Here is a 22,769-nt window from a genome sequence, read left to right on the forward strand (position 1 = left end):
ATTTTGTTCTCTGTTATAGCGACTTGAAATGAACAAATATTTGCTTGTAAATCAGTCTCCTTACTCTAATTGAATATCTTCGTGTCTGTTTTTGATATATTTTGTTTACACTCATTAAATTAATGACACAAAGTTTTGTTATTATTATTAACATCCCGAAGACGACAGTGACAGTCGCACTAACAAACCAGCATCGTTCTGCGCAGTCTCAAATATGTCGGGGTGCAACCATCATCGATTCAAAATGGCCTTCGAGCAGAAATACCGCATCGTATTATGATCCACTCGCCAGTACGTTTGTCATGTTTTAGATTCAGCGTTCGTTCAATATCGGCATTCTATGAACCATTTCTCTGCATTACCGCTACTAAATATCATTACAGGCGGCCATATTACACGAATAGTAACTTACAGGTCTAGTTCAAGGAGACGAAGGTCAAGGTAGTACCTTCCTGATTGATTAACGACGTACTGCATGCTATCGGGTCTGTTGCGTGATTAATAGGGTGACATGCAGACATTGAATGGAATGGGAGAAATCTAAGGTAAACTAATATAAAATTAAGGAAAAGAGAAAGGAAATTAGGTTTCTTTTGTCTCTTAATTTTGTATTAATGGTACAATAATATGATTTTATAATGAAATTAACTGTTTTTCTTAAAGTACAAGGTATTTGTTATTGATTTAAAGCCGCCCACATACTTGTTTGATTACTTTAGACCTACTACATACTTTGAAAGCAATTCAACGCAGTATGCTTTGTTTACCCTGTGTCTCAGTCACTACCAGAAATATGTAAGTTGCTTTCAGCCATAGTGGTCGAATCAGTAATTTATCGTTATTCACTTAAGTTAAAATTTAATAATTACTCTGAAAATAATGCGTTTTAATAATTCGTGTCCTAGTTTGTTAATAATTCGATCACGGTGTTTAGAAATATATACATTTTTTAGTAAATTAAGATCTCTTGTTGTGGTTTAAGGGCTATATCCTCTGGCCTGTTTCGACTTAAGTCTAATTTATCTTTCTAAAGCTTACTAATAATTCGTATACGTGTAACATTTTGACTGTAAAGTAGCAGTTGAGATGCTGGTAACTAAGTCACGATGTTTAAAAATAAAGCTGGCTACCAATTTGAATTATTAAGCTCGTGATGTGTGTCGATAGTTCTCTGGGTTGTTGCGCCGTGTAGTAATTTGACTCCATATGACATACAAAAACTGCATAATTATGAGCTTAAAAATCTGTACTCCTCCCCCAATATTGTCAGGGCGATTAAGTCGAGAAGAATGAGATGGGCGGGACATGTAGCGCGCATGGATGGGACAAGAGGTGTGCGTCGAGTTTGGTTGGGAAGCCTGAGGGGAAGAGACCGCTGGGGAGATCTAGACGTAGATGGGAGGATAATGTCAGGCGGGATCTATGGGAGATAGGAGTTGAAGGAGACTGGATTTTGTTGGCCCAGGACAGGGTCCGGTGGAGGGCTTTGGTTAATTCGGTGATCAACCTTCGGGTTCGGTAAGCCATCTAGTTAGTTAGTTATGACATACAAAATTTTAGTCGAGAATCAGAACGGATGGGGCCATCTGGGACGTCTTATTAATTTAATAAAAGATACAAGACGTAATTCTGTAGGACATATATACAGAACTCATGATGTGACCTAATCCGCTGCAAGTTCCTTCAGCTAATTAAAGCAAGTATATTATGAATATTATACTAATCTGTACGATTTCAGGTTTTCATGGCGGTGAGTCTTCTGGGGTTTAGCACCGTGTAGTCTGGTAGAAGTTTACCGACGTTTCAGAGGTCCTTGCTGCCTCCATCATCAGAGCTATAACTATGTAATTTATATTCTTATTAGCCGTTGTGCGTTTATTTCGTGCACATCGTACAAAGAATGCTCTAATAGGTATTGAAGTCTGCCTTAGAAATATGACGTGGAAATCTAGACTGGATAAATCTGACTCAGGAGTGGGTTCAGTGGTGGGCCTTTGTGAACATTGTAATGAAACTCGTTCCATAAAATGCATATGTTATTGGCCAGCTGAGCGACTATCAATTTTTTAAAAATTACAGTGCTCCATGGAGCATGGATTTCAGTTCTTTGGAGTCATAATTTAAATATTATTTTTCTTACTGTTTCTCATGTGACTGAATGGTGAGGTTATGAACAGTGCAGTGCTGTGAAAACCTAAGCATATCATTCCTGGTGTTATCTGTTGTGATGCTGTGTAGTCTTGTAGGTTCTTATCAGCATTTCAGACGAAATTATTGCTTCTGTCTTCAGGGGAGAAATGAAGTTAATGCCATAGATGGAGGCAACATGTTCCTCTGAAACATTGGTAATACCTTACAAGACTACACAACACACGTTTTCACAGCCATGATAATCTCTGATCTCAACTTAAACTTGTGTCAACCACATGCAGGTTCTCCATGGCCAAAATGGGAGAGGGCTGGAGGAAGTTCCTTCTTCTCATGTGGAAGAACTGGACGCTCCAGCGAAGACATCCCATCCAAACAGCGGTGGAGATTCTTGCTCCAGTTCTCCTAGCTTCACTTCTAGTCCTGATCCGAAGTCTTGTGGCACCTGATAACTTTGACACCGTCTCCACATACAAGCCTTTCTCAGTGGAGGACACAAATGGCACACTATTCAGCATCAGTGAAATTCAGAGGATAATAATGCCACTTGTCAAAGCATCACCATATGCTAATGGGTATGTATTTTCCATTCAGTTTGAGCACTTTATTGGTTTATTGGATATTGTTGTTTGTTTTACAGTTTTCATATTAGGTATGTTTCATCGATGTAATCCCCTTAAACAGGTTTATTCAAAACACATGGGTAGAATTAATAAATACATGAATTTAGCACCAGAAGTAGAAGATATACAGAGATTAGAAAAGGTAATAGCAGAGTCAGTTGTAACATGCCAGACATGAATAATCTTGCATACTTTGACACATCTTTAAGAATTAGAGCCCTGAAGAGCCATATGAATTATGCAGTACTGTGGAATCTCAACAAATGAAATGCCATATCTTCTTCACTGTGGGGGAAAAGATTCTCTCATTAGTGAATAATAAATGTATATTTTTGTGATTGTTCCTAGATTTAACAATCTGCCAAGAAAAACAGTACTCTTATTTTGCTAAAAGAATTGTGTGTACAAATGGTCACAATAAGATTTTGAAGGTAACTGTTTGATTTCATTGTGATTTTGTTTCTTGCACTTCATTCCAGGCAGAAGGATCGTCACACAAGGTCAGTTTGTAGATGTGACCATGTTAAATGTGTTAACGTTTGAAAACATGCCACCCTTCCTGTAGAATTAATGCACAAGGGAAAGAGAAACACTCTAAAGGCAATTGGAGAGTTCCAAATAAGTATCGAGTTAAACTCTAAGATGAGGTCTTGAAGTATGGGACTGATGCAGATTTGTCTCTTTGTTCAGATCCAGCAATCATATCTGTTCTGCAGTCATATTTCTTCTTTGTATTTTACCCATTAAAATGTTAAAACAGAAAATATTCAGAACAGTTACATTCTTCTTTTATGTAATAGCAGCCATGTAAGTCTCAGTTCGTGTAAATTTGCCTTTAATTGGTTTTAGGCATAAATAGTTTTATGTCTCATTAGGAACACTGGGAAGTTTTCTTTTTTATCTTGCATCCACTTACTAGTAAAAAAAAGGAGCAAATGATGTTTTCCTGCCTATTTTCATTAATGTAGTATGACTGTGCAAAAATTAATGAATCCTGTAGGCATAAATTCAGAGATCCAGGATTAAATGAAACTGGACAATTTACCCTTTTCTCAACATATTAATTCCAGTGTACATCATCTTTCTGTTGACTATAAATGACACAATCTAAATCCCCTTTTCCTTTATAGACACAGCAAAGTAAAGGCTACATGGCAAAGTGCTGATAAGCACAATTTTGGAGGTGGAGAATGTCTCGAACATTAGACTCTTGGTTGAACACTTTGAGAACATTGTACCACTTTTATTCACAGTGAAAATAATATTTTTTTATTACAGAAAATACTTTTTTTTATTTATAATGTACTTTTTAAATTAATTTATTTAAGTTATTTACATATTCTTATAGGTTATAACAGAAGTAGAATATATGTATGTATGTTTTCATGTCTTTTCAGGAAAAGCACATTTTCTTTTAATTTATTTTAATTTAGTTTAAAATTAAAAATGTACATGTTTGTATTACACACATATTCTTTACAGAAAGAAATGTATGGTACTGTTGCTTATCTGAAGCTTAGGAGTAGGAATATGCTGCTATCAGAATAGATTTAAGTATTTCAGTAGGTGAAACTTTACAGAATTAATAATTCTTAAAAGTGAAGTTCCTATTGGTTGTTAAAGCTAATTAAATGAATTGAAAATATTGTACAATTGTTTTGTAAATTGAAAGAATTGGTATATAAATGCACTTCATTTCACATAACCCTAAATATTTTAACTATTAAAAGTAATTTTGGTTCAGCCTCAGTGGATCCAAAGCAGCAAACCCCACAGCTTTATATATCCTGATTTGTCTGTAATAAAATCAGTCTACACATAATTTTTCAAAGTTGTAAAAATTCTTCACTAATTTCTATCCAGTTCTTCAAACAATAATTTCTGTATCTGACAATTATTCAGATTTTATAATTTCTCTTGAACATAACATTTTAAGCATAGCAATGCTTAATGTGCAAGCTTCTGTGTATTTTGTGTTCAAGTGATTTGAGATGTGTTTTTGTTTCAGAAAATATGGTCTACGCAAAAAGCAGCTCATGCGTTTTACAAAACTAAAGCCTGGCTATTTTAAGAAACGGTATATGGGATGCTTGTCTTCACAAAAGACCTTTCTCAGGAATGTGCAACTTCAAATTTGGCCCACAATTTTTGTATACTGAATGAGAATGTCTGTTGCCATTGAATTAAATTCAGTCCAGACCCACAATTTAACATTTTCTGTAACAAACTAGGGGAATAAATCAAGAAAATGAAGGATATGGAAATTTTACAGCCAATCAATTCAGGCAGTTCTCTAAGTTTGTTTCAATGGTTAGTTGCATTTGTTTTAGACAATGCGCTTTGTCTAAAGTAAAATTAATATACATGATTCTGAACTTGGCTCCACCCATGTGTTCAAGTGTATACAGAACCAATCGGGTAAAATGCATTGTTAGCCGGTTACTTGGTGTTTGTGGTGGACTGGAACAAATTTCTTTTCAGAGTTCTTTGGTTTTCCGCTGTCAACATCATTCCATTGCTGACCCATATTCATTTTTGTATCATCTGGTGGAAGGACAATAGACCTTTTAGCAACTGCAGTTCCATTTAAACATATTTTTGTCCCATTGCAGCAATGACAAGTGGAACAATAACATTTTGTAATGAAATTCCCCACAGCGTTGGCCTAGTTACGTTCACATTCTAATCATCATGCTGATGTAAATAAAATGACACATCTATTTTTCAAAATATATGTTGCCAGTTAACCTTTCTATTATTAATGTCTGCTTGTATCCAGATAGAATAACATCATAAAATATTTGAATAGGGTGTGGAATATGCATCACTTGTGAGAATCCAAGTAACTCAGTGGGCAGAAATATATTTTGTCAAATTTCATATTTTAAATTTTGTGGTATTGATTGTAAAATGATTGGTATGTGCTTTCGTATGTCCTGACAGATCTAAATTCAATTTTGCAATGGGAATAGAGCGCAGAATGTCCAGGTATGACTATAATTTCACATTTTCATGTAATATCGTATTAAATGCACCAGATATCATTTGGACAGCACACAGCATTGAATGACATCATGAAAATCATCATATCAGAGCAAAATTAACAAGAGGCACACATATGTTTTTAATGTGATGTAAACATTCAATGTATTAATTACACACAAATCAGTATCTGCACAATACTTCACAACGTGTGGCCTACTGCGAATAAGTTGCACATGCCTTAATTGATTTAAGCTTGCATGTGTTTGTATACTTACTATTCTGATCCTTAAACAGTAGCATTCAAAATATGTTATCTCCAAATGAGGAAATTTGTACACAAATTGTGAGAAATATATGCCAAGAATTACTGTTTATGCATACAAATGTTATAATTAAGAGTCATTCAGATTTGTCATATTGGGAATGATTAAGGACTATTTTTAAATCACTTTGGGTGTGATACTAAAGTGACAGGAAATTCTTGTCAGTTTTACTAGAAGAGAGGTGAGCCCTGTTGATGAATCTTTATGTTAACTGTTGTTTGTTTTGATGGGTGCAATGCGGGATACGTAAAAAACTGTTGAGTTTAATATGGTCCTTTGTCACAATTGCTTATTATGTGCTTATGAAGCTTTTATGCATGTTGTAGAAAATGGTTGAAGATATTTCATGCTTGGTATGATGACATAAACAAAGTTTTATTGAAATGTATCTCTTGTGTATGTTATGCAGCCACAAAAGCAAAAGTATGGTTTGATTGCTCCCAAGTTAAGTTGAAATAAAGTTACTTAAGGTAACCTCATTTAATAAAATCAAACCAGCCAGAAACAAGGAGCATGGGATTAAAAACACCCCTGAAACATGGCATGGTGAAGGGCTCATTGACCTTTAACCAAAAGGAGGTATAGGTCTAACAGACAGGCAGTATTTGAATTTTTTTTATTTGTGTGAAAACAAAATAATTGCATTCCTAATATTAATAGTAGGGGAAAATCCTCTTTTTTTAAATGTAGAATTTTATAAAATACAATGAAAAAGAATTACATATTGAAAATTATTTGAAGATAAAAATGAATTGACAAAAAGACTTAATTCTGTGGCTCACAGTTTTGCATTTGGAAGATCTGTTTCACTAACAGTCAAAAGTGACTATTAATTATTTATATTGTTTTTGTGTATTGGGGAATATAATGGTAATGTAACTGATGCCAAATAGAATAGCACCTGGATACAAATGTTTTTTTTAAGCTGGAAGGGAATTGGATCAGTGTACCATCTCATTCAAAAGTGACTACTCTTTTGTTTTCCTGGTCATCATTTTATGAGAAAATGATAAGTCAGTGGATGCAATACAGACCACTGCAGTAGTGACTCACAGGTCATTCTGTTTTGCTTCAGTTATTCCTGGGTAGTAGAACCTAAGTCACAATATATATTTAGCCTGATGTAAGTCTGTGTTTGTTTTCTGTTTGCGAGAGCTGGGTGCAATCACATTGTGTGTTTCTTTTGCTTCCTCACCTGCACTCTCATTTTTTATGTCTTTGAGCAAATTTTAGCCTTGTAAAGTTACACAAACCAACAAATCTAACATGTGTTTTTGGATAATCTTGGATACATTTCTTAGTAGGCTAGCCTTCCAATTTTATTTCATTCCTCCTTACATAACACATTAGGTCACCATATGTATCTAAAATGCAATATTTGGCTCCAGGCCTTTTTGGAAAAGTATGAGGAAATTAGTCAGTTTTTAGAGAAAAGAATATACTAATTATCTCTTCAAAGAAGTGTCAAATTCCATAACATTTTATAAGTTTATAAATTATCATAACACAGTGACAGATGTGGAAACAGACACTCACCATTGATTGTGCTCTTTTGGGTTGTGACACCATGTAGTCTTCTAGAAGTCTACCATAAAGATGGAGGCAGTAGATTCCTCTGAAATGTTGGTTTCCACCTACAAGACTATATAGTATCACAACCCAAATACTATAGCTGACATCTTCATTGCTGTGAGAACCTCACATCTCAAATAGATATTTGCCACTGATCAAAATTAAAAGTAAAAGCTTTGTGTTTGTTATAATGCATCTCTGATACAGAGTATATAGCTCCTACTCATTCAAATTGGTAATATTTGTCAAAATTATTAGAAAGAGATTTATTTTACAATTGTCATTTGTGTACTTGCTCTTTCTTTTAGAGAAAACTGGACTATTGCCTGGTCTCCAGAATCAGATCCTTTTAACAGCATCATGCATGAGGTCACTCTCAAGTTAAGTGACGCAGCAGTTAATGTGTCATTTGTCTGTAAGTATAATCACGATATAGAACATAATGAAAGTTTATTGTCTTGCTTATGTAATGTGTAGAAGGTTCTAGATTCACATGTACTGGAAAAAGAGTTGTAACTGGTTTTTTAGACCACTGCAAATGCTGAAATTATGATAATATTAGAAACAAAATCTTAAGAAATCTTAATCCAGAACACACAGAAATGGTAAAATGTGTTTATGTCCACGTATGCATGTACTCAAAATGGAGTTTAAATTTGGCATGCAATGTGTATGTGGAAGTACTTTGAAAGATCATTTATGAATGAGCTATATATTTCTTATATCAAATTGATGAAATACCAATTTTTTGACAATTTTTTTCTACAATTACAAGATGTGTCATTCTTGCCATTTATTACTTCCAGCTAAACCATATAAAAGCGAGGCAGAATTATACAATGCACTTACATCACGCACGATAAATGTTATGGAAAATGTACTAGCAGGAGTTGCTTTTGATGATTCTAATCCATTTTCAGAAATGATCGAGGTAAGGATATCAGCACTTGAAGTGAAAGTACTAAATATTGTTTTCTGCAATTTAAAGTAAAGTAAATGATGTAATAGATGGAAACATTAATATGACAAACTCAAGCAAAATTTTAAATGTGTGTGTGTGAAAGTAATCTTGGAAATTATTTTGGCAAGTATACTGGATTTGTTTCCAAAATCCCTTGACATTAGTATTAAAAGTGACAAAGGTCTTGACCATTTCCTCCAGAATCTGCAGAAGTTCACGTTTCACAACCATCTTCAATACTTTTGTTTCACTTTGCATTATAGTCCATGTTGAAGTGTAACAGGATCTGCCTCATGGGTACCTCCCAGAATTGGATATGTTCAGCTTGCTGGATGAATAGTGGGTGAGAAAGGTTGAGGCTCTGGCACTTTTTAAAAAGTAACCTTTAACATTCAATCTGAATTTTTAAAATAGCACAATAAATTAATTGTCATATCATCTAATATAATGAAATATTGTACAATGAATAGTATTTTAACTGTGTAAGATAAGAAGTTTTCATGATAGTAAATTCAAATTGTGATCTGGGCTCTGAAGATTTGTAGTCATGTAGGTGGTTACCAACATTTGAGAGGAAACTTCTGCCTCAGTCTTCATAGTACAAGTAAGTAGAGCTGGGATATAGGTTTTTCATATATAAGAATAGTGGAAGCATAAAGCTAGGGGAAACCATAATTTATTTGGTGTATTTTTGGTTTATGTAATGATTGCCTCAGTAGATCATATGATAATATGATTAATGTTAAAGTGTTTATTATCTATTTAAATTACTGTCTAGCATTTTCCTGTAATAACTGAAAAAAACCACAAGACGGCTGTGTCAGATTTCCTGATCTCCAGGCTGAGATTTTAACCTCCCAAATAAGAAACAGGAATGCTAACTACTTAGCCACTGTGTGCAGTGGAGAAACAGTAAGATTGTACCATGGGAGCCAGGGACAATGGAGTGAATATAGAGCCTCATCTAGACTGGTAGGAAATTTGGAACAGGAAATTCCTCTATCATTCTTATATAACTCACATTCCAGCTGTACTCATTTATACTCTGAAGTTGGACAGAACAGTTTCTTCAGAACATATGCATGACTTCATGGTGTTGCAATCCAGGAGATTAGTCTCTAATGGTAGAATTATTTGCTGTTCTTGTTTGAAGTTTCAAATTAATTTAATGAAAGTTCAAGGTGCTTGTTACAGATGACAATCAGATTCCCAGGAGAACTGCGGTTTAAGGGGAATGAAACTGATTGGCGCACAAATCTCCTCTTTCCAGTATATCAAGTGCCTGGTCCGCGCTCAAGTCTGTATAATCAAGGAGGGCTCCCCAGTAAGTATGAAGTATACTTAAAAATACAGAAAACATTTCCCTTTCAGTGTGATGAAGGGGTAGAATTTCTTATATATGAAGAGCAGATCATTTCAAGGTGTTCCTTATCAGATCAGTACTGTAACTTGGAAAATACCATTCACCTTGTGGGTAATTGCGTAGGAAGAAAATGCACTTAAATGGATGTGCTAATTGAGGATCCACCCATGTTTTAAAATATTGTCTGTAAAAAATTCTGATTTTACAGCAGGTGTTGAAAGAGGTATCCTGCAAAATTCAAAGGCATTTTTGTTTGGAACCAAATATTCTGTGACAGTAAATTTTTATGTTAATTTCCATATCAGTTTAATTGATTTTGATTTTTAAGGCCTACAAATAGTATAATTTATTTTTATCAACTTCTGCTTCAAATTTCCGAGGAGAGCCATTGGACCAATATAAAGAGGCATGTTCTTTTGTGATGAGTTTCTTTGTACAACATATTATGACTTTAATATTACAAGAGTTTATTAAATTTATGAATGCACATAATATAAGTATAAATTTTGCTGTTCAGTGTTTGCTGACATTACATGTTTCAGATACTTTAATTGTAGGATTTGAGAGGCCTAATTGACTGAATTAAACAAGCAGCTTTTAATGTATGCATCTTTGATTTTTGGCCCTTTTCACACTACTTGTTTCTCAGTTTATTGGAACCTGACAAACATATGATAAAAAAGTAAATCTTTGCTTGCTTTACAGGTTACTGGTATGAAGGTTTCTTATTATTACAGCATGTTATTTCTTCAGAAATTGTCAAGTATATAAATAACAGCATAAGTCTACCTCAAATAATGCTTCAGAGATTCCCATATCCTCCATATACACACGATGATATGCTTGAGGCTCTGAAAAGAAATGTACCACTGATCATGATGGTCAGCTTTGTCTACACTTGTATAAATACAGTAAAGGTCATCACTGTAGAGAAGGAACGCCAGCTCAAGGCAAGTAACCTACTGGCACAATATTTGGAGTATTGATATAGTCATTTAAAAGATTTTAAAGTAATGGCCTCAAAATGATGGAGCTTCCTTGCAGATTTAGTGAATTTGTTTTCCACATAACTTAACCTGAATGGTCATATACCTCATGGCCATCAAAGTATGAAAATGGATTAAGGGTGATTTCACAGGACAATAAAACCTTATTTATTTGAAATATTTGCCATCAACATTATCATAACCTAATTTGTGTAAATCAGAGTGAACATGTGTAATAAGAATAAAGGAAATGCTGAGTTTCTAGTGGTTTGGGGAAATAACTCTGAGTTTTGGAGGAGTGACTGAAAGTTTTGTTTATATAATTAAACTTCAATTTATTGATTAAGTGCTAGTTTATATAAACTTTATTTGGTAGTGTTTTTGAAGTGAAAATAACTTCAATTTTTAGAAATGATGAGAAACTGCATCTACATAGTTTACGTATGTTTCATTTTCTTATTTTCAGGAAGCCATGAAGATAATGGGATTGCCCAATTGGTTACACTGGACAGCTTGGTTCATCAAGACATTTATGTTTGTGATGATTTCAGTGATCTTAATTGTGTTCTTGATGAAAGTGCCATGGTATCCTGGCACTAATCTCACTGTATTCTCCTATAGTGATCCTGTACTTCTCTTAGTCTATTTCATTGTTTATATGGCTGCCAGCATCTGTTTCTGCTTCATGATCTCTGTCTTATTTTCTAAAGGTAATTTACTCTATGTTCATATTCCCATTATTGTTGTTGTTCACAGTGGCATGTGGTTATTATCTTCATTATTATTATTGTTGTTATATTTTTTGTCATTGATGTCACCACCACCACCATCATCATCATCATTGTTTCTCAGTGAATTTCAAAGGGCCTTTTCCACTTGCCTTGTTAATAATTTTTATGGACATATTTTAAATTAGAATCCCCAAGACTTGATTGGCACTTGCAGATGTAGTAGGCTCTACAAGGTTCTGTAGTTAATAGCCATCATATGAGTTGTTGAAAGTATTCCCACATTTTGGCATGGTGTGGCTCTTTAATAAGAAATTCTGCTTATAAAAAGAATGCCTTTCAGGCTTTTATACAGTTCTGTAACCTGCATACATAACTTTCCTACTTTTGCTGACACTGAAAACAACTAAAAAGACTTCCACATTGTAGCATTTGTTTTTCATACTAACCACTTACCTGTGACATTTGGTTCGCTGATTTAGAAATTATTAGTAGTATAATAACAATGCATATTAAGTGTGCACTGTTAAAAATATTGTCCAGCCTTCTGAAATAGCTATTCTGTGTAGATGATGTCTCATCACAACACATTGTTTATACCTATACAGCACATAAGGGCACCTGTTTGCTACCATCCATCAATTATTCTTGTATATGAAATGAAAAGTCAGTTGTCAACTACTTACTGAAGTCTGTGTATAATAACATATATTTTCTTGCTTTGAAACAGCCAATACAGCATCACTGATGGCTGCTGTGCTGTGGTTCTTCTCATATGTGCCTTTCATGTTTATGTCAGAGCAGTATGAAAACCTGTTTCTGCCAAGCAAAATTTCAGCATGCCTGCTTTCCAACAGTGCCATGGCATTTGGATTTCAGCTGTTTCTAATGTATGAAGGAGCTGGTAAGCAGCTTTTTATATTCTCTGCTTCACTATTGGAAGGAAGTTTCATGTTAAGACATTTACTTAATATATCAGAGGTTTGTTTTTCAAAGTTTTAAATTAATGATTTTATTGTCATTGTGTGGAGTTGCAAATTTTTTCAGCGGAAAGAGAAGCATTTAGCTATACTTCACACTGTCTCCTCCTTAATACTTGTCTATGGTGACAGAAAAATAAATATTTAATGACTGATATTAACTGTAAATGCTATTCATACTAACATTTATCCCTTTAATGCACCAATAACTATGCTGTACTCAGCATTAAGAATGGTCTGTGTTGTCTAATCTTTCAATTTTAAAAGTGGGATCCATACAAAGCTAAATTTCCTGCTTGTTTTCTCACATTGGACTATAATATTATGTCTATTCTTCTTCCTCTGATTTCATTAGATGCTAATCATATTGTGAGATATATTTAACAAAAGGTGTGATCTCACTGACATCTGTATTTTATCATGTAATAATCTTATATATGATGTGACATCTTTGATAAAACTGATAGTTTGATTTTAACTTATTTTAATTTTCATAAATAATCTTAAATGTAAAATCTCCTCTCCCCATACTAAATTTTATTGCAGTTCATTCAGTTAGTTTTAGAGGTGAAAAACATAGATAGGTGGACAGACATAACCTCCAATATATGTAATTTTGAGCAAAGAACTTGTAATATTGTAACAGTCATTGGACCAGTAGATACAAAATTATTGGACAGACCTCACAGAAGTAGAGCAGACACTATAGTATCCTCATAATTTGCCAGTATTTAAAATACATTTCATGTTCTGCAGGAGTTGGCATGCAGTGGCATAATATCTGGACTCCAGTAACACCAGATGATGACCTCGTATTAGGTCATGTAATAGTCATGTTGCTGGTGGATGCACTCCTGTATCTTCTTTTAACTCTTTATATTGAAGCTGTTTTTCCTGGTGAATATGGAGTGCCTAGACCATGGTACTTTCCTTTCCAGGTATGTTTGTCTGAAAGCTAAAATTAGTATAGTGTATGGTATGGTTATCAAGTTGTCTCACCAGTTTGGAATTATGATTATTGTAGTTTGTTTCTGCTTATGTTTTTTTCATTTTTCAGCTTTCTTACTGGTGTGAAAATTCTGATTACAAACCATTCTTTGATACTGTTGGAAAGAGAGCTGATGTTGACAATTCCGATGTCTATGAGGCTGAACCTAGAAATCTACCTGCTGGAATACAAATTAAACATCTGAGGAAGGTAATTTAGAAACTATGTATGCTATTCAAATTTGATGATACAAGGAATTGAATTTTGAGGACTAGGTAGTAGACAGTAAAATATTGTAATAAAAATTGAGAACTCTTAAGGAGGACTCTGCTTTTTCAGAAAAGTTCATCTTTAGCATATTTTTCTAAACAAATATATTTCTGGGAGAAAATTCCTTCTGTAAAATGAAGAATTACTGTTTTTGAAATCTCAACAGAGTTCTATTGTCAGCAAAATTTGGTAAACCACATTTTCTTTTCAGAAATACAACAATAAGATAGCTGTGCAGGATCTAACTATGAACATGTATGAGGGCCATATTACAGTGCTGCTGGGTCATAATGGAGCAGGAAAAACTACAACAATGTCCATGTTGACAGGTATGATTTTTCTGAATCCATATCTAATACATTTTATTTTTGTATTTTATTTCATAATTCATGCACTGTTTTAAACTTCTATCCCAAATTGGCATGTGTGATTTTCTTAAAAATTTCTAAAATAGTATACATTTTGCATATTTAGTTTATCATGGTTCTTAATCAGATAAATACTCTTTTTCTGTACTGTCCTCTTCTCATATTTTGACCTTATCCTACTTCTCCTTATGTAATAAATTGGCAGTGTTTACATTCTGAAGCTGTTTAGATTTTAAAACAGTAAGTTTAGGTGAAAGCCATCTTAAAGACCAAAGAATGTTGTATATTTATAAACTTAGTAATCTGAACATAATTTAGAAAATCTTAAAATGATTAACATATAATTATCTTTTCTTGTTAACGAAGGCATGATTACACCAACAAGCGGAACTGCTGTGGTCGGAGGTTTCGATGTTAGAACTGATATTCATAAGGTTCGAGAAAGTTTGGGTTTGTGTCCACAGCATAATGTCCTGTTTGAAGACCTTACAGTAAAAGAACATCTGTATTTCTTTGGAAAGGTAAATGGTTTTGAGTGCTGCATTGCTATATAATCTATTACATTGCCTTGGATATTTCTCGCTTTTCTGGCATACCCAGTATCACTGTAGCATTTCATATGAAACTTCTGAGATTGAGTGTACAATTAAACATTTTATACGTACATAACATAAATCATACATCTCTATTACATTCCATGGATCCATAAAATAGTCAGATGACAATAGGATGTGGAAAGAGTCATTATAATAACACAATTCATACTATTATATAAATTCCACATAATACAACAAAGGGTTTACCTAAAGTAATGATAAGTTACAAATAAATCTACCCATTACATACCAAAGATAAATTATCATTTATCTGTAAACAATAGAAATTCATTGACAGAGTAAAAGGAGTGTGTAATTAAGTATCTTTTTAATGCTACGTTACAAATATGGGTTTAAAAATATTTATATGTGATAGACTCAAACAGCTTAGCCAGTAAAGTGACTGAGACTCTTCTCTCTACCAGCTCATCCAAACTGGCAATGGGTCCTAACCAGTAGGTACTGTAGCTTTGTTTCTTGAGAGTACAGCAGGCGTGTGTGCTGTTGACCACTCATCTCCATCATGATCTAAGGTTAAAAGTGTGAGAAACTTTCTTTAACTACACTTCGTATACACACTTTCACATCATGGTATCCAGGAACTAGAGACCGTGTTGAATGTTAATGTTTCTTTGCTTGATGCACATATACCATTTGGTTCAGATTTGTTTATCTAGTTTGAATGCTATTTTTTTCCAGTTGAAAGGGCTGACAGGTGCTGCACTGAAAGCAGAGATAAAGAAATACATTTCACTGCTAGAACTGAATCCAAAGGAAAATTCAGAGTGCTACACATTATCAGGAGGCATGCAAAGGAAATTGGCTGCTGGAGTGGCCCTTTGTGGTGGCTCCAAAGTAAGTCAATAAATTATGAACTCACTGTAAGTTATTACTGGAATTTGAAACCATGAGACAAATATATACTTTTTTTATGTCTGCAGTATAGCTTAAAATAAATGTTATTTTTCACTGACAAATTTTATTCACAATTGTCACTTGTCTTTACATATATTATGTTCAGTCTTATTGGGACATTTTCAGAATATCATTTACTTACCACTCCCTGTACTCTCTGTCATTATTACTTTGACAGATTGTGATGTTTGATGAGCCAACATCTGGATTAGATCCAGCTGCAAGACGAGCACTGTGGGACATTCTTCAGGCAGAGAAGCATGGCCGTACAACACTTCTTACAACACACTTCATGGATGAAGCAGATCTGCTTGGTGACCGTATTGCTATAATGGCTGGTGGGGAACTTCAGTGTTGTGGGTCGTCATTCTTCCTAAAAAAGAAATATGGCAAGTTCATTTTTTAAGAACAAGAAATCAACTCAGATATGAAGGTAGTAGTCTTCTGGGTTGCAGTAGTATGTAGTTTTGGTAGAACTTTATTGACATTTTAGAGGTCCTTGATGCTTTTGTCATTAGGGCATAGCAAGGACTCTGAAATATTTTTATCTATACAGTATTGTCAATATCTTATTACGGCATACCATAATTGAGACAAAATTTATATGTATTGTGTTGTCAACTTTTAATTTGAATTATGGTAATTAATTTTTAACTTTGTACATACAGGTGCTGGCTACCGTTTGATTATTGTGAAGGGCCCAAATTGCAATGTGGAGTCTGTAACACGACTACTACACGAATTTATTCCAGATCTCAGTGTTGATCAGAATATAGGGTCAGAACTTTCCTACCTTCTGAATGAAGATAAGTCATCAGTGTTTGAAGCAATGTTGTCTAAACTTGAAGAAAATAAGACCAGACTAGGTTTGCTCAGTTATGGAGTGTCCCTGACAACTATGGAAGAAGTTTTCATGAAGTAAGTTAGCATGTGCTGGGTGTCTCTCTCTCTCTCTCTCGCGCTCTCTCTCTCTCTCTCTCTCCCCCCTCTCTCTCTCTCTCTCTCTCTCCCCCTCTCTCCCCTTTACTATCACAGTACAGTGAATTTCAGTTATAAAGTTTTTTTATGTACAGATTTTTGTGGTCAGATACATAGATCCATATAAATTTGGTTATTGTAATCTTATAATTTTTCTTGTATGTACTTATTTTATTTTATTGTTTTCTTGAATGTGTGGTTTTTACTCCGTTTTGGACAAAGAATTACTTAGAGAGATTTCAAGTTTTCACTATAAGAAATATGAAAATGACCATCTTCTGGGGTGTTGTGCTGTGTACTCTGGTAGAAGTTTACCAATGTTTCAGAGGTGCTTACTGCATCTGAAACATCAGTAACCTATCATATTATACAGTGCAACATCCAAGAAGACAGTCATCTTTGATAGTTTGTTTCAGTATATATATATATATATATATATACATATATATATATTTTTTTTTTTTAAGAGTTGGCAGAGACATGGAAATTACTGCTTCTGATGAACATCAACAGGTCAATGGCATTAACAATGCAGTTTATACAAGTTCCTTTGAAATAGATGATAGCTCCATCTTGCCAAATGAAACAAAATGTAAGTAAATTGTGTTCAGTTACATTAATAACAATAATAACTTGGACTTAAGGATGATGTTTCTACAGTGGTTTGTGGTGACCAAAATATTAGGTTTGCTGTCCCAAATTTCAGTTCCTACTCCAGCTACCATTCATTGATGTAGAACAAGAACCTTGCAGCCATGAATGAGATGTGTATTTATCAATATTGTCAATTATAAAATGTTAGTTGATTGGTTGTAGGCTAGTAAATTACACTTTTTCTGTTAAAATTGTTATTACTGTAATGAAACATAAATGAATATAACTGTTAACCATTTCTCTTATATGAAGTAACCTATTTTCTCTGCCCACCACTGTTTTATTTTATGTATTTTAATTAATGACCATATATGCATGAAAAAAGTATCACTTAAATCTACATTTCTAACAGATGACAGAACCATTGTGTTTAGTTGGCTATTTTCATATATGTGGCATATTTCCAGAATCAGTTTTATGGGAGGGTATTTTATGGTGATTTATATTACACATTTTATGCAGTTATCTTGAATTAATGTTTAGAATAAGTATTCTATGAACTATATATTGTAAAATGTGTATTATGTAAAATATGTATTTCTATCTTAAACTGTGATGTTCACTCTAATATATTATGCATTATGCCTGTATTATGAGAAATATTCATCATTGAGTTTTGCAGAGGGAGTTCATTTTCTTGTAAGTAGTTTCTTAACCCATTTCAGTCCATATTACCTTTATTTAATATGGGTTTCAGCAAAGTAAAGTGGTATGTATTTTCTTTCATAAAAATCTTACTGGAATTTTATAGTGTGCCATGTGTGGTACTGATTTACTATGTAACTTGAGAAAAATGTGAATTTAATTTTGTAAAGATTGCCTTTCTCTCCTAAGACATTTCCACTTCATTAATAATTCTATCATTCAGTGGTACATTATCTGAGATGCTGACCACATATTTAAAAAAATCATAAACAATTAAGTAAATAAAAACTGGCAGTGATGTCATCATTTTTTGTACAGACTTTTCCATAGCATTCATATTTCCATTTCACAGTATCACAAGTATAATTTTGGAAGACAAGCAGTTGAAACATTGAAATTGTTTGTGATGTTGAAATTGTTTGTGACAGTCCAGTTTTAACAATTACTTAGTTCCTTAATTCACTCGTGACCAAGATTTCACAGTTGCAGAATAGTTTCCTCATGTCTCCCATATGCAATGTGGATTTAATGGGTAACTACCTGTGATTACCAATGATTTGGTACTGTGTAATAATTGTAAATTTGGGAATGCATGTGACACAAATCTTGCACTCTGTCCCACTCAACCGAATATTTTCACAAAAGCAAAAGTAATCATTCCACATGTTATATTTTCCATTAGAAGTTCTTTATACCTGTCTCTTGTTATTTTTGTTTAACTGATCTTTTTTGTTACTGTTTTCAGTGTGTAGGCCTGTATCATTTTAGTTTCCAATTGAATATGCACTGTGTTTTCAGGTTTTGTGGCACATAGTGTTCGTCTTTATACCATCAGCCCAAGGAATACTAGCAGTTCCATAGGTGACTTATTCATTTTCAGAACACTTTCACTTAAATTGCACCATCATCACTTTTTTGTGCACTTACTTCCACTAAGTGTTCCACAGTTTTAGAAGCTGCGTAGAAAAGTCAGACATATTAGAGTTTAACTGTCCAGTGTATGATGAAAAAATAAGTGACAGTTAATCTTACGCAGACAATTCTTGTGATTGCAGGATTACATGTGTTCTGGCTAAAACTAAACCAAATCCTGAAATTAATGTATTTATGTATATAATTTCAATTTCAGCAGAAAAATAAGACAGTGACATTTTGCAGGCAATAACCCATAAGAAATGAAACAATTCAAGAAGTTAATGCTTTCATGTACCTTGAATGCTTGATTCCATATAAAGAAATAGGTACAGAAGCAAAAATTTCTAAGCATATATGACTTAGAAGCTTTACCAATACAACTTTCAAAAATTAAAAAGTCCAGGAACATCCTATAATACAAATGTATAATACTGTAGCTTTAACAACATATTTTTATGTAGGAGTGAAAACTGAACATTGAAGGAAAATTAGAATTATGGTTACTGAAATGAAATTTATGAGAACAACAGCAAAGTACACTTGGATGGACTATAAAAGAAATAGAAACTTATTAAAATAATTAGAAAATCAAAGTATATTGGACAACATTTTTAAATATAAAACCAATTGGATTAATCGTGTTGACAGAACACACAAAGACAGACTTTCAGAACTGTTAAAAATTACAAACCATGTGGATTAAGGAACCAAGACTAACCTAGACTTATAGATGAATGTGGTCAGAATGTGTCAATAAGAAACATGTCTCCTTAACTGTTAGATGTGTTTATAGCTGATATTTACTATATCAAAAAGGGTAAGAGAGGTAATTTTAGTTTTGAGGGATAGAAATTGGGCAACTTATTTTGTAAACTTTGTTGTTTTAATATCTAAACAGGGATGTCATTGCAACAAAAGACATATTTCTTCATTTTTAACATCAAGACGGATTCATTTCCTGAAAGCAAGACTTCAAAATTGCAGGCAACTGAGAGGAAAAAAGCAACTGAAGGTTGTTTTTCCACATTCTTGTGATTTTATAATAAAACTTTGTTGCTAGAATTATCTGTTGTTGGTATTATTTGTTAAGTGGGTTGATTCATAAATAATACATGACATTAGAGGGGGGAAATTGTTTGTTGCATTAGGGTAATGCATTAAATTGCATTAGATTAGGCAGCGTATGCTTAGAGAACACTCTCACTGTGACCATTACAATTGATGATAATGCATGACAAGGCACTGCATGTATTTCCCAGCATCCTGCAACAGTGTTCATTATTAGCATATACTCTTTATTGCATGCATCTTGTTTCATTGGGATTCCCTTCCTGTCCAAATAATAATGCCACGGTCCTCTTCATGTTAATTTCAGCTTGTTGAATTACCTGTTTCCAAAGTAAACTTTGTAAATAAACTGTAAGAAAACTCAAGCTATTGTTTTAATTATGTTATAATAGTTTGAATGAAGGATTTAATTGTTTCAGAATGAAAGTACAGGACTTGTTTATAATCAGAAAGGAGGTAACAGTAGACATAAAGATGTAGTGTGTTGTTATTTCTCCATACACTATTTCTCAGCATGTGAATGTCATTAAAATGTTGATAAGTAATATTTTTATTGATTCATGCAAAAAAAAATTAAAAACAAATATGTGTGTTATTTTAATTTATTTTTCTGACGTTCCAATCAATGTGATTTTGTCCACGGAATTTGTTTACGGTTTTTATGAAAATAGAAGTCACATGTCCAGTTAACATGAAATAACTGTTTTTTTAGAAGCAGTATTGCTTGTTCCAGTTGCAGCACAAAAACTGTATAAAGAGATGCCCTGACTAATATTGTTAGGGTGATTAGAATGTGAATGGTAGGTAGGCTAGACATGTAGCATGAATGGGTGTGTAGTGATCATGTCTGTAATATTTTGGTTGAATAACCCCAAATAGATGGAACAAAATGTATGTTAAAAAAATAGGTATCATAATGTGAACTGTATTGAACTAGTTCTGGGCAGTGTCTTATGTCTTGCTGCTTTTGTGAACAAAATGATGAATTTTCATATTTTGTAGTTACAAAATGTGAAGGAAGGACCCTATCATCATTCTGGTAGAAATCTTGCTCATTGTATATTACCCCTGCAATTTATTTCACTATCCAAATACATTGCATCATTAATGACCCATTTATACTGAATGGAAAGGTATGTCATATATAAAAGCATGTTTCTGTTTCGTAATAAAGTGTGTGTTGTGATTGAGGCTACAGATTGCCATGAAATGTACTGTTACTCTTATGGCACATTAATTTCTGAATTGTTTTGTAATATTTCAGTGACTATGCCACATTATCCACTTCTAAAAGGAAGTGCATTATTGATGAATCAGTTAACTGCTATGTTCATGAAGAAAGTATTATATGTATGGCGAACATGGTATATAACATTGATTCAAATTCTGATGCCAGCATTCTTCTTAATACTGACAATCATTATAGTCAAGACATGGGAGACAATTCCAGACCTTCCTCCACTTAACATTGACTTGAAGGTAAGGTTCAAATTCAATTATAATTCTTATATGATCAAAACATAAAGATTCCCTAATGTTAGTTTCTTATTCTTTGGTTGACAGTGATGTGTGTGCGCACGCATGCACTTTGGTGAGAATTGCATTGTTTCAGTAACATATTTGTAGTGACTTCAGATATATTATTTAAATCATAATTTATTCTGCCTCTTCATACAGTTTTTGCTTTCTCATATTCAAGAGGTTTTAAGATATGATTGGCTTGAACAGCAAAGCACTAATATTGAATACTGAAAAATAATTTAAATGATAGCTTGGAAATATAAGATATTGTATTTAAATTATATTCATTATGCATTTAATGGAGATACTTGCCTCATATAATCATCATTTCATGTAGTATTAAATGTTGGATACTCTATTACATATGTTTATTATTTAATTTGTGTTTAAATTGTTTCAGGCCTATGGCCAAACATTCACACCAATAGAAGTGAAAAATAAACACCTAAATGATATTGCTCTAGTATACAAAGATCTTACAGATGGCATTATACTGAATGAGACAATGTCTGACTACATACTGAGACAGGTAAGTTACTGTGTTTTTGTTTGAACATGTTAACCTCTTACCCATTCTTCAATAATATAATTTTTATTAATATTTACTGAATTTTTGCCAGTTATCTTATGACAAAGTTTTCCAGAGATTCATCTCTGTTCTATAAGCACTCTGGACTTTCCTTCTGTTTTCTTCCCTTGCCTAGTCTGTCCTCCTCTTTCTTGATCTCAACAATGGTTGTTTAACATTATATTGTTGATATTTCAGAGGAATCCTATTGTTATTCCTATATAACATTTGTCTGATTCTTTAATATGATTTTATTTTATGTTAAACTTTCAAACTTTACCATATTTTGGTATTTACGGGTCAGTTAATTAGGAATTTTTCAGGTTAAATTCTTCAAGGAAAGGAAGTATTTTTTAAAAATATTTTTGAACACAATTGACAAGCAGCTTCATGTGAGACTAAGTCAATATGTTCTTCTGAAATGTTTGTAACCCCATGGTGACAGAGGAGTGTTATAATCCAGGAGGCCACAATCTGAACTCTCACCGCCATGAAAAGAGCAAATCTCATATTACATTTTAATTTAATAGTTGCAATTAATGTAAATGCTTAGAAAGTATTTCTAGAGCCAATGCTCTGCATCAAGCAACATTTTCTTTCCATGGGCTGAAACA

The 22,769-nt window shown here is 33.3% G+C and overlaps 1 protein-coding gene across 15 annotated transcripts in view; it reads left to right on the forward strand.

Annotated features, from left to right (window-relative positions):
* Window positions 1-22,769, forward strand: part of Abca3 (ATP binding cassette subfamily A member 3) — a 40,158-nt gene that overhangs the window by 6,412 nt on the left and 10,977 nt on the right. For 3 of the 15 annotated variants that reach the window (XM_087342630.1, XM_087342633.1, XM_087342632.1), the window contains exons 2-22: window positions 2,433-2,723; window positions 3,251-3,271; window positions 4,780-4,848; window positions 7,960-8,066; window positions 8,458-8,582; window positions 9,807-9,936; window positions 10,681-10,929; window positions 11,432-11,671; window positions 12,420-12,593; window positions 13,426-13,607; window positions 13,727-13,867; window positions 14,139-14,256; window positions 14,662-14,816; window positions 15,591-15,746; window positions 15,985-16,195; window positions 16,475-16,724; window positions 17,252-17,376; window positions 18,882-18,944; window positions 19,897-20,010; window positions 21,331-21,545; window positions 21,988-22,116. In XM_087342630.1, coding sequence (XP_087198756.1) covers window positions 2,433-2,723; window positions 3,251-3,271; window positions 4,780-4,848; window positions 7,960-8,066; window positions 8,458-8,582; window positions 9,807-9,936; window positions 10,681-10,929; window positions 11,432-11,671; window positions 12,420-12,593; window positions 13,426-13,607; window positions 13,727-13,867; window positions 14,139-14,256; window positions 14,662-14,816; window positions 15,591-15,746; window positions 15,985-16,195; window positions 16,475-16,724; window positions 17,252-17,376; window positions 18,882-18,944; window positions 19,897-20,010; window positions 21,331-21,545; window positions 21,988-22,116 — 3,265 coding nt within the window. Of the gene's footprint in view, window positions 1-220; window positions 546-1,498; window positions 1,519-2,432; window positions 2,724-3,250; window positions 3,272-4,779; window positions 4,849-4,955; window positions 5,082-5,714; window positions 5,760-7,959; window positions 8,067-8,457; window positions 8,583-9,793; window positions 9,937-10,680; window positions 10,930-11,431; window positions 11,672-12,419; window positions 12,594-13,425; window positions 13,608-13,726; window positions 13,868-14,138; window positions 14,257-14,661; window positions 14,817-15,590; window positions 15,747-15,984; window positions 16,196-16,474; window positions 16,725-17,251; window positions 17,377-18,881; window positions 18,945-19,896; window positions 20,011-21,330; window positions 21,546-21,987; window positions 22,117-22,769 lie in introns of those variants that run through there. The other 12 variants (XM_087342631.1, XM_087342621.1, XM_087342623.1 and 9 more) reach the window with 12 other exon arrangements.

The sequence above is a fragment of the Zootermopsis nevadensis genome, unplaced genomic scaffold (assembly GCF_977971745.1).
Source record: "Zootermopsis nevadensis isolate Lab colony 2312 unplaced genomic scaffold, Znev_1.0 Znev_ptg000003l, whole genome shotgun sequence".
Classification (NCBI taxonomy): Eukaryota; Metazoa; Arthropoda; class Insecta; order Blattodea; family Termopsidae; genus Zootermopsis; species Zootermopsis nevadensis.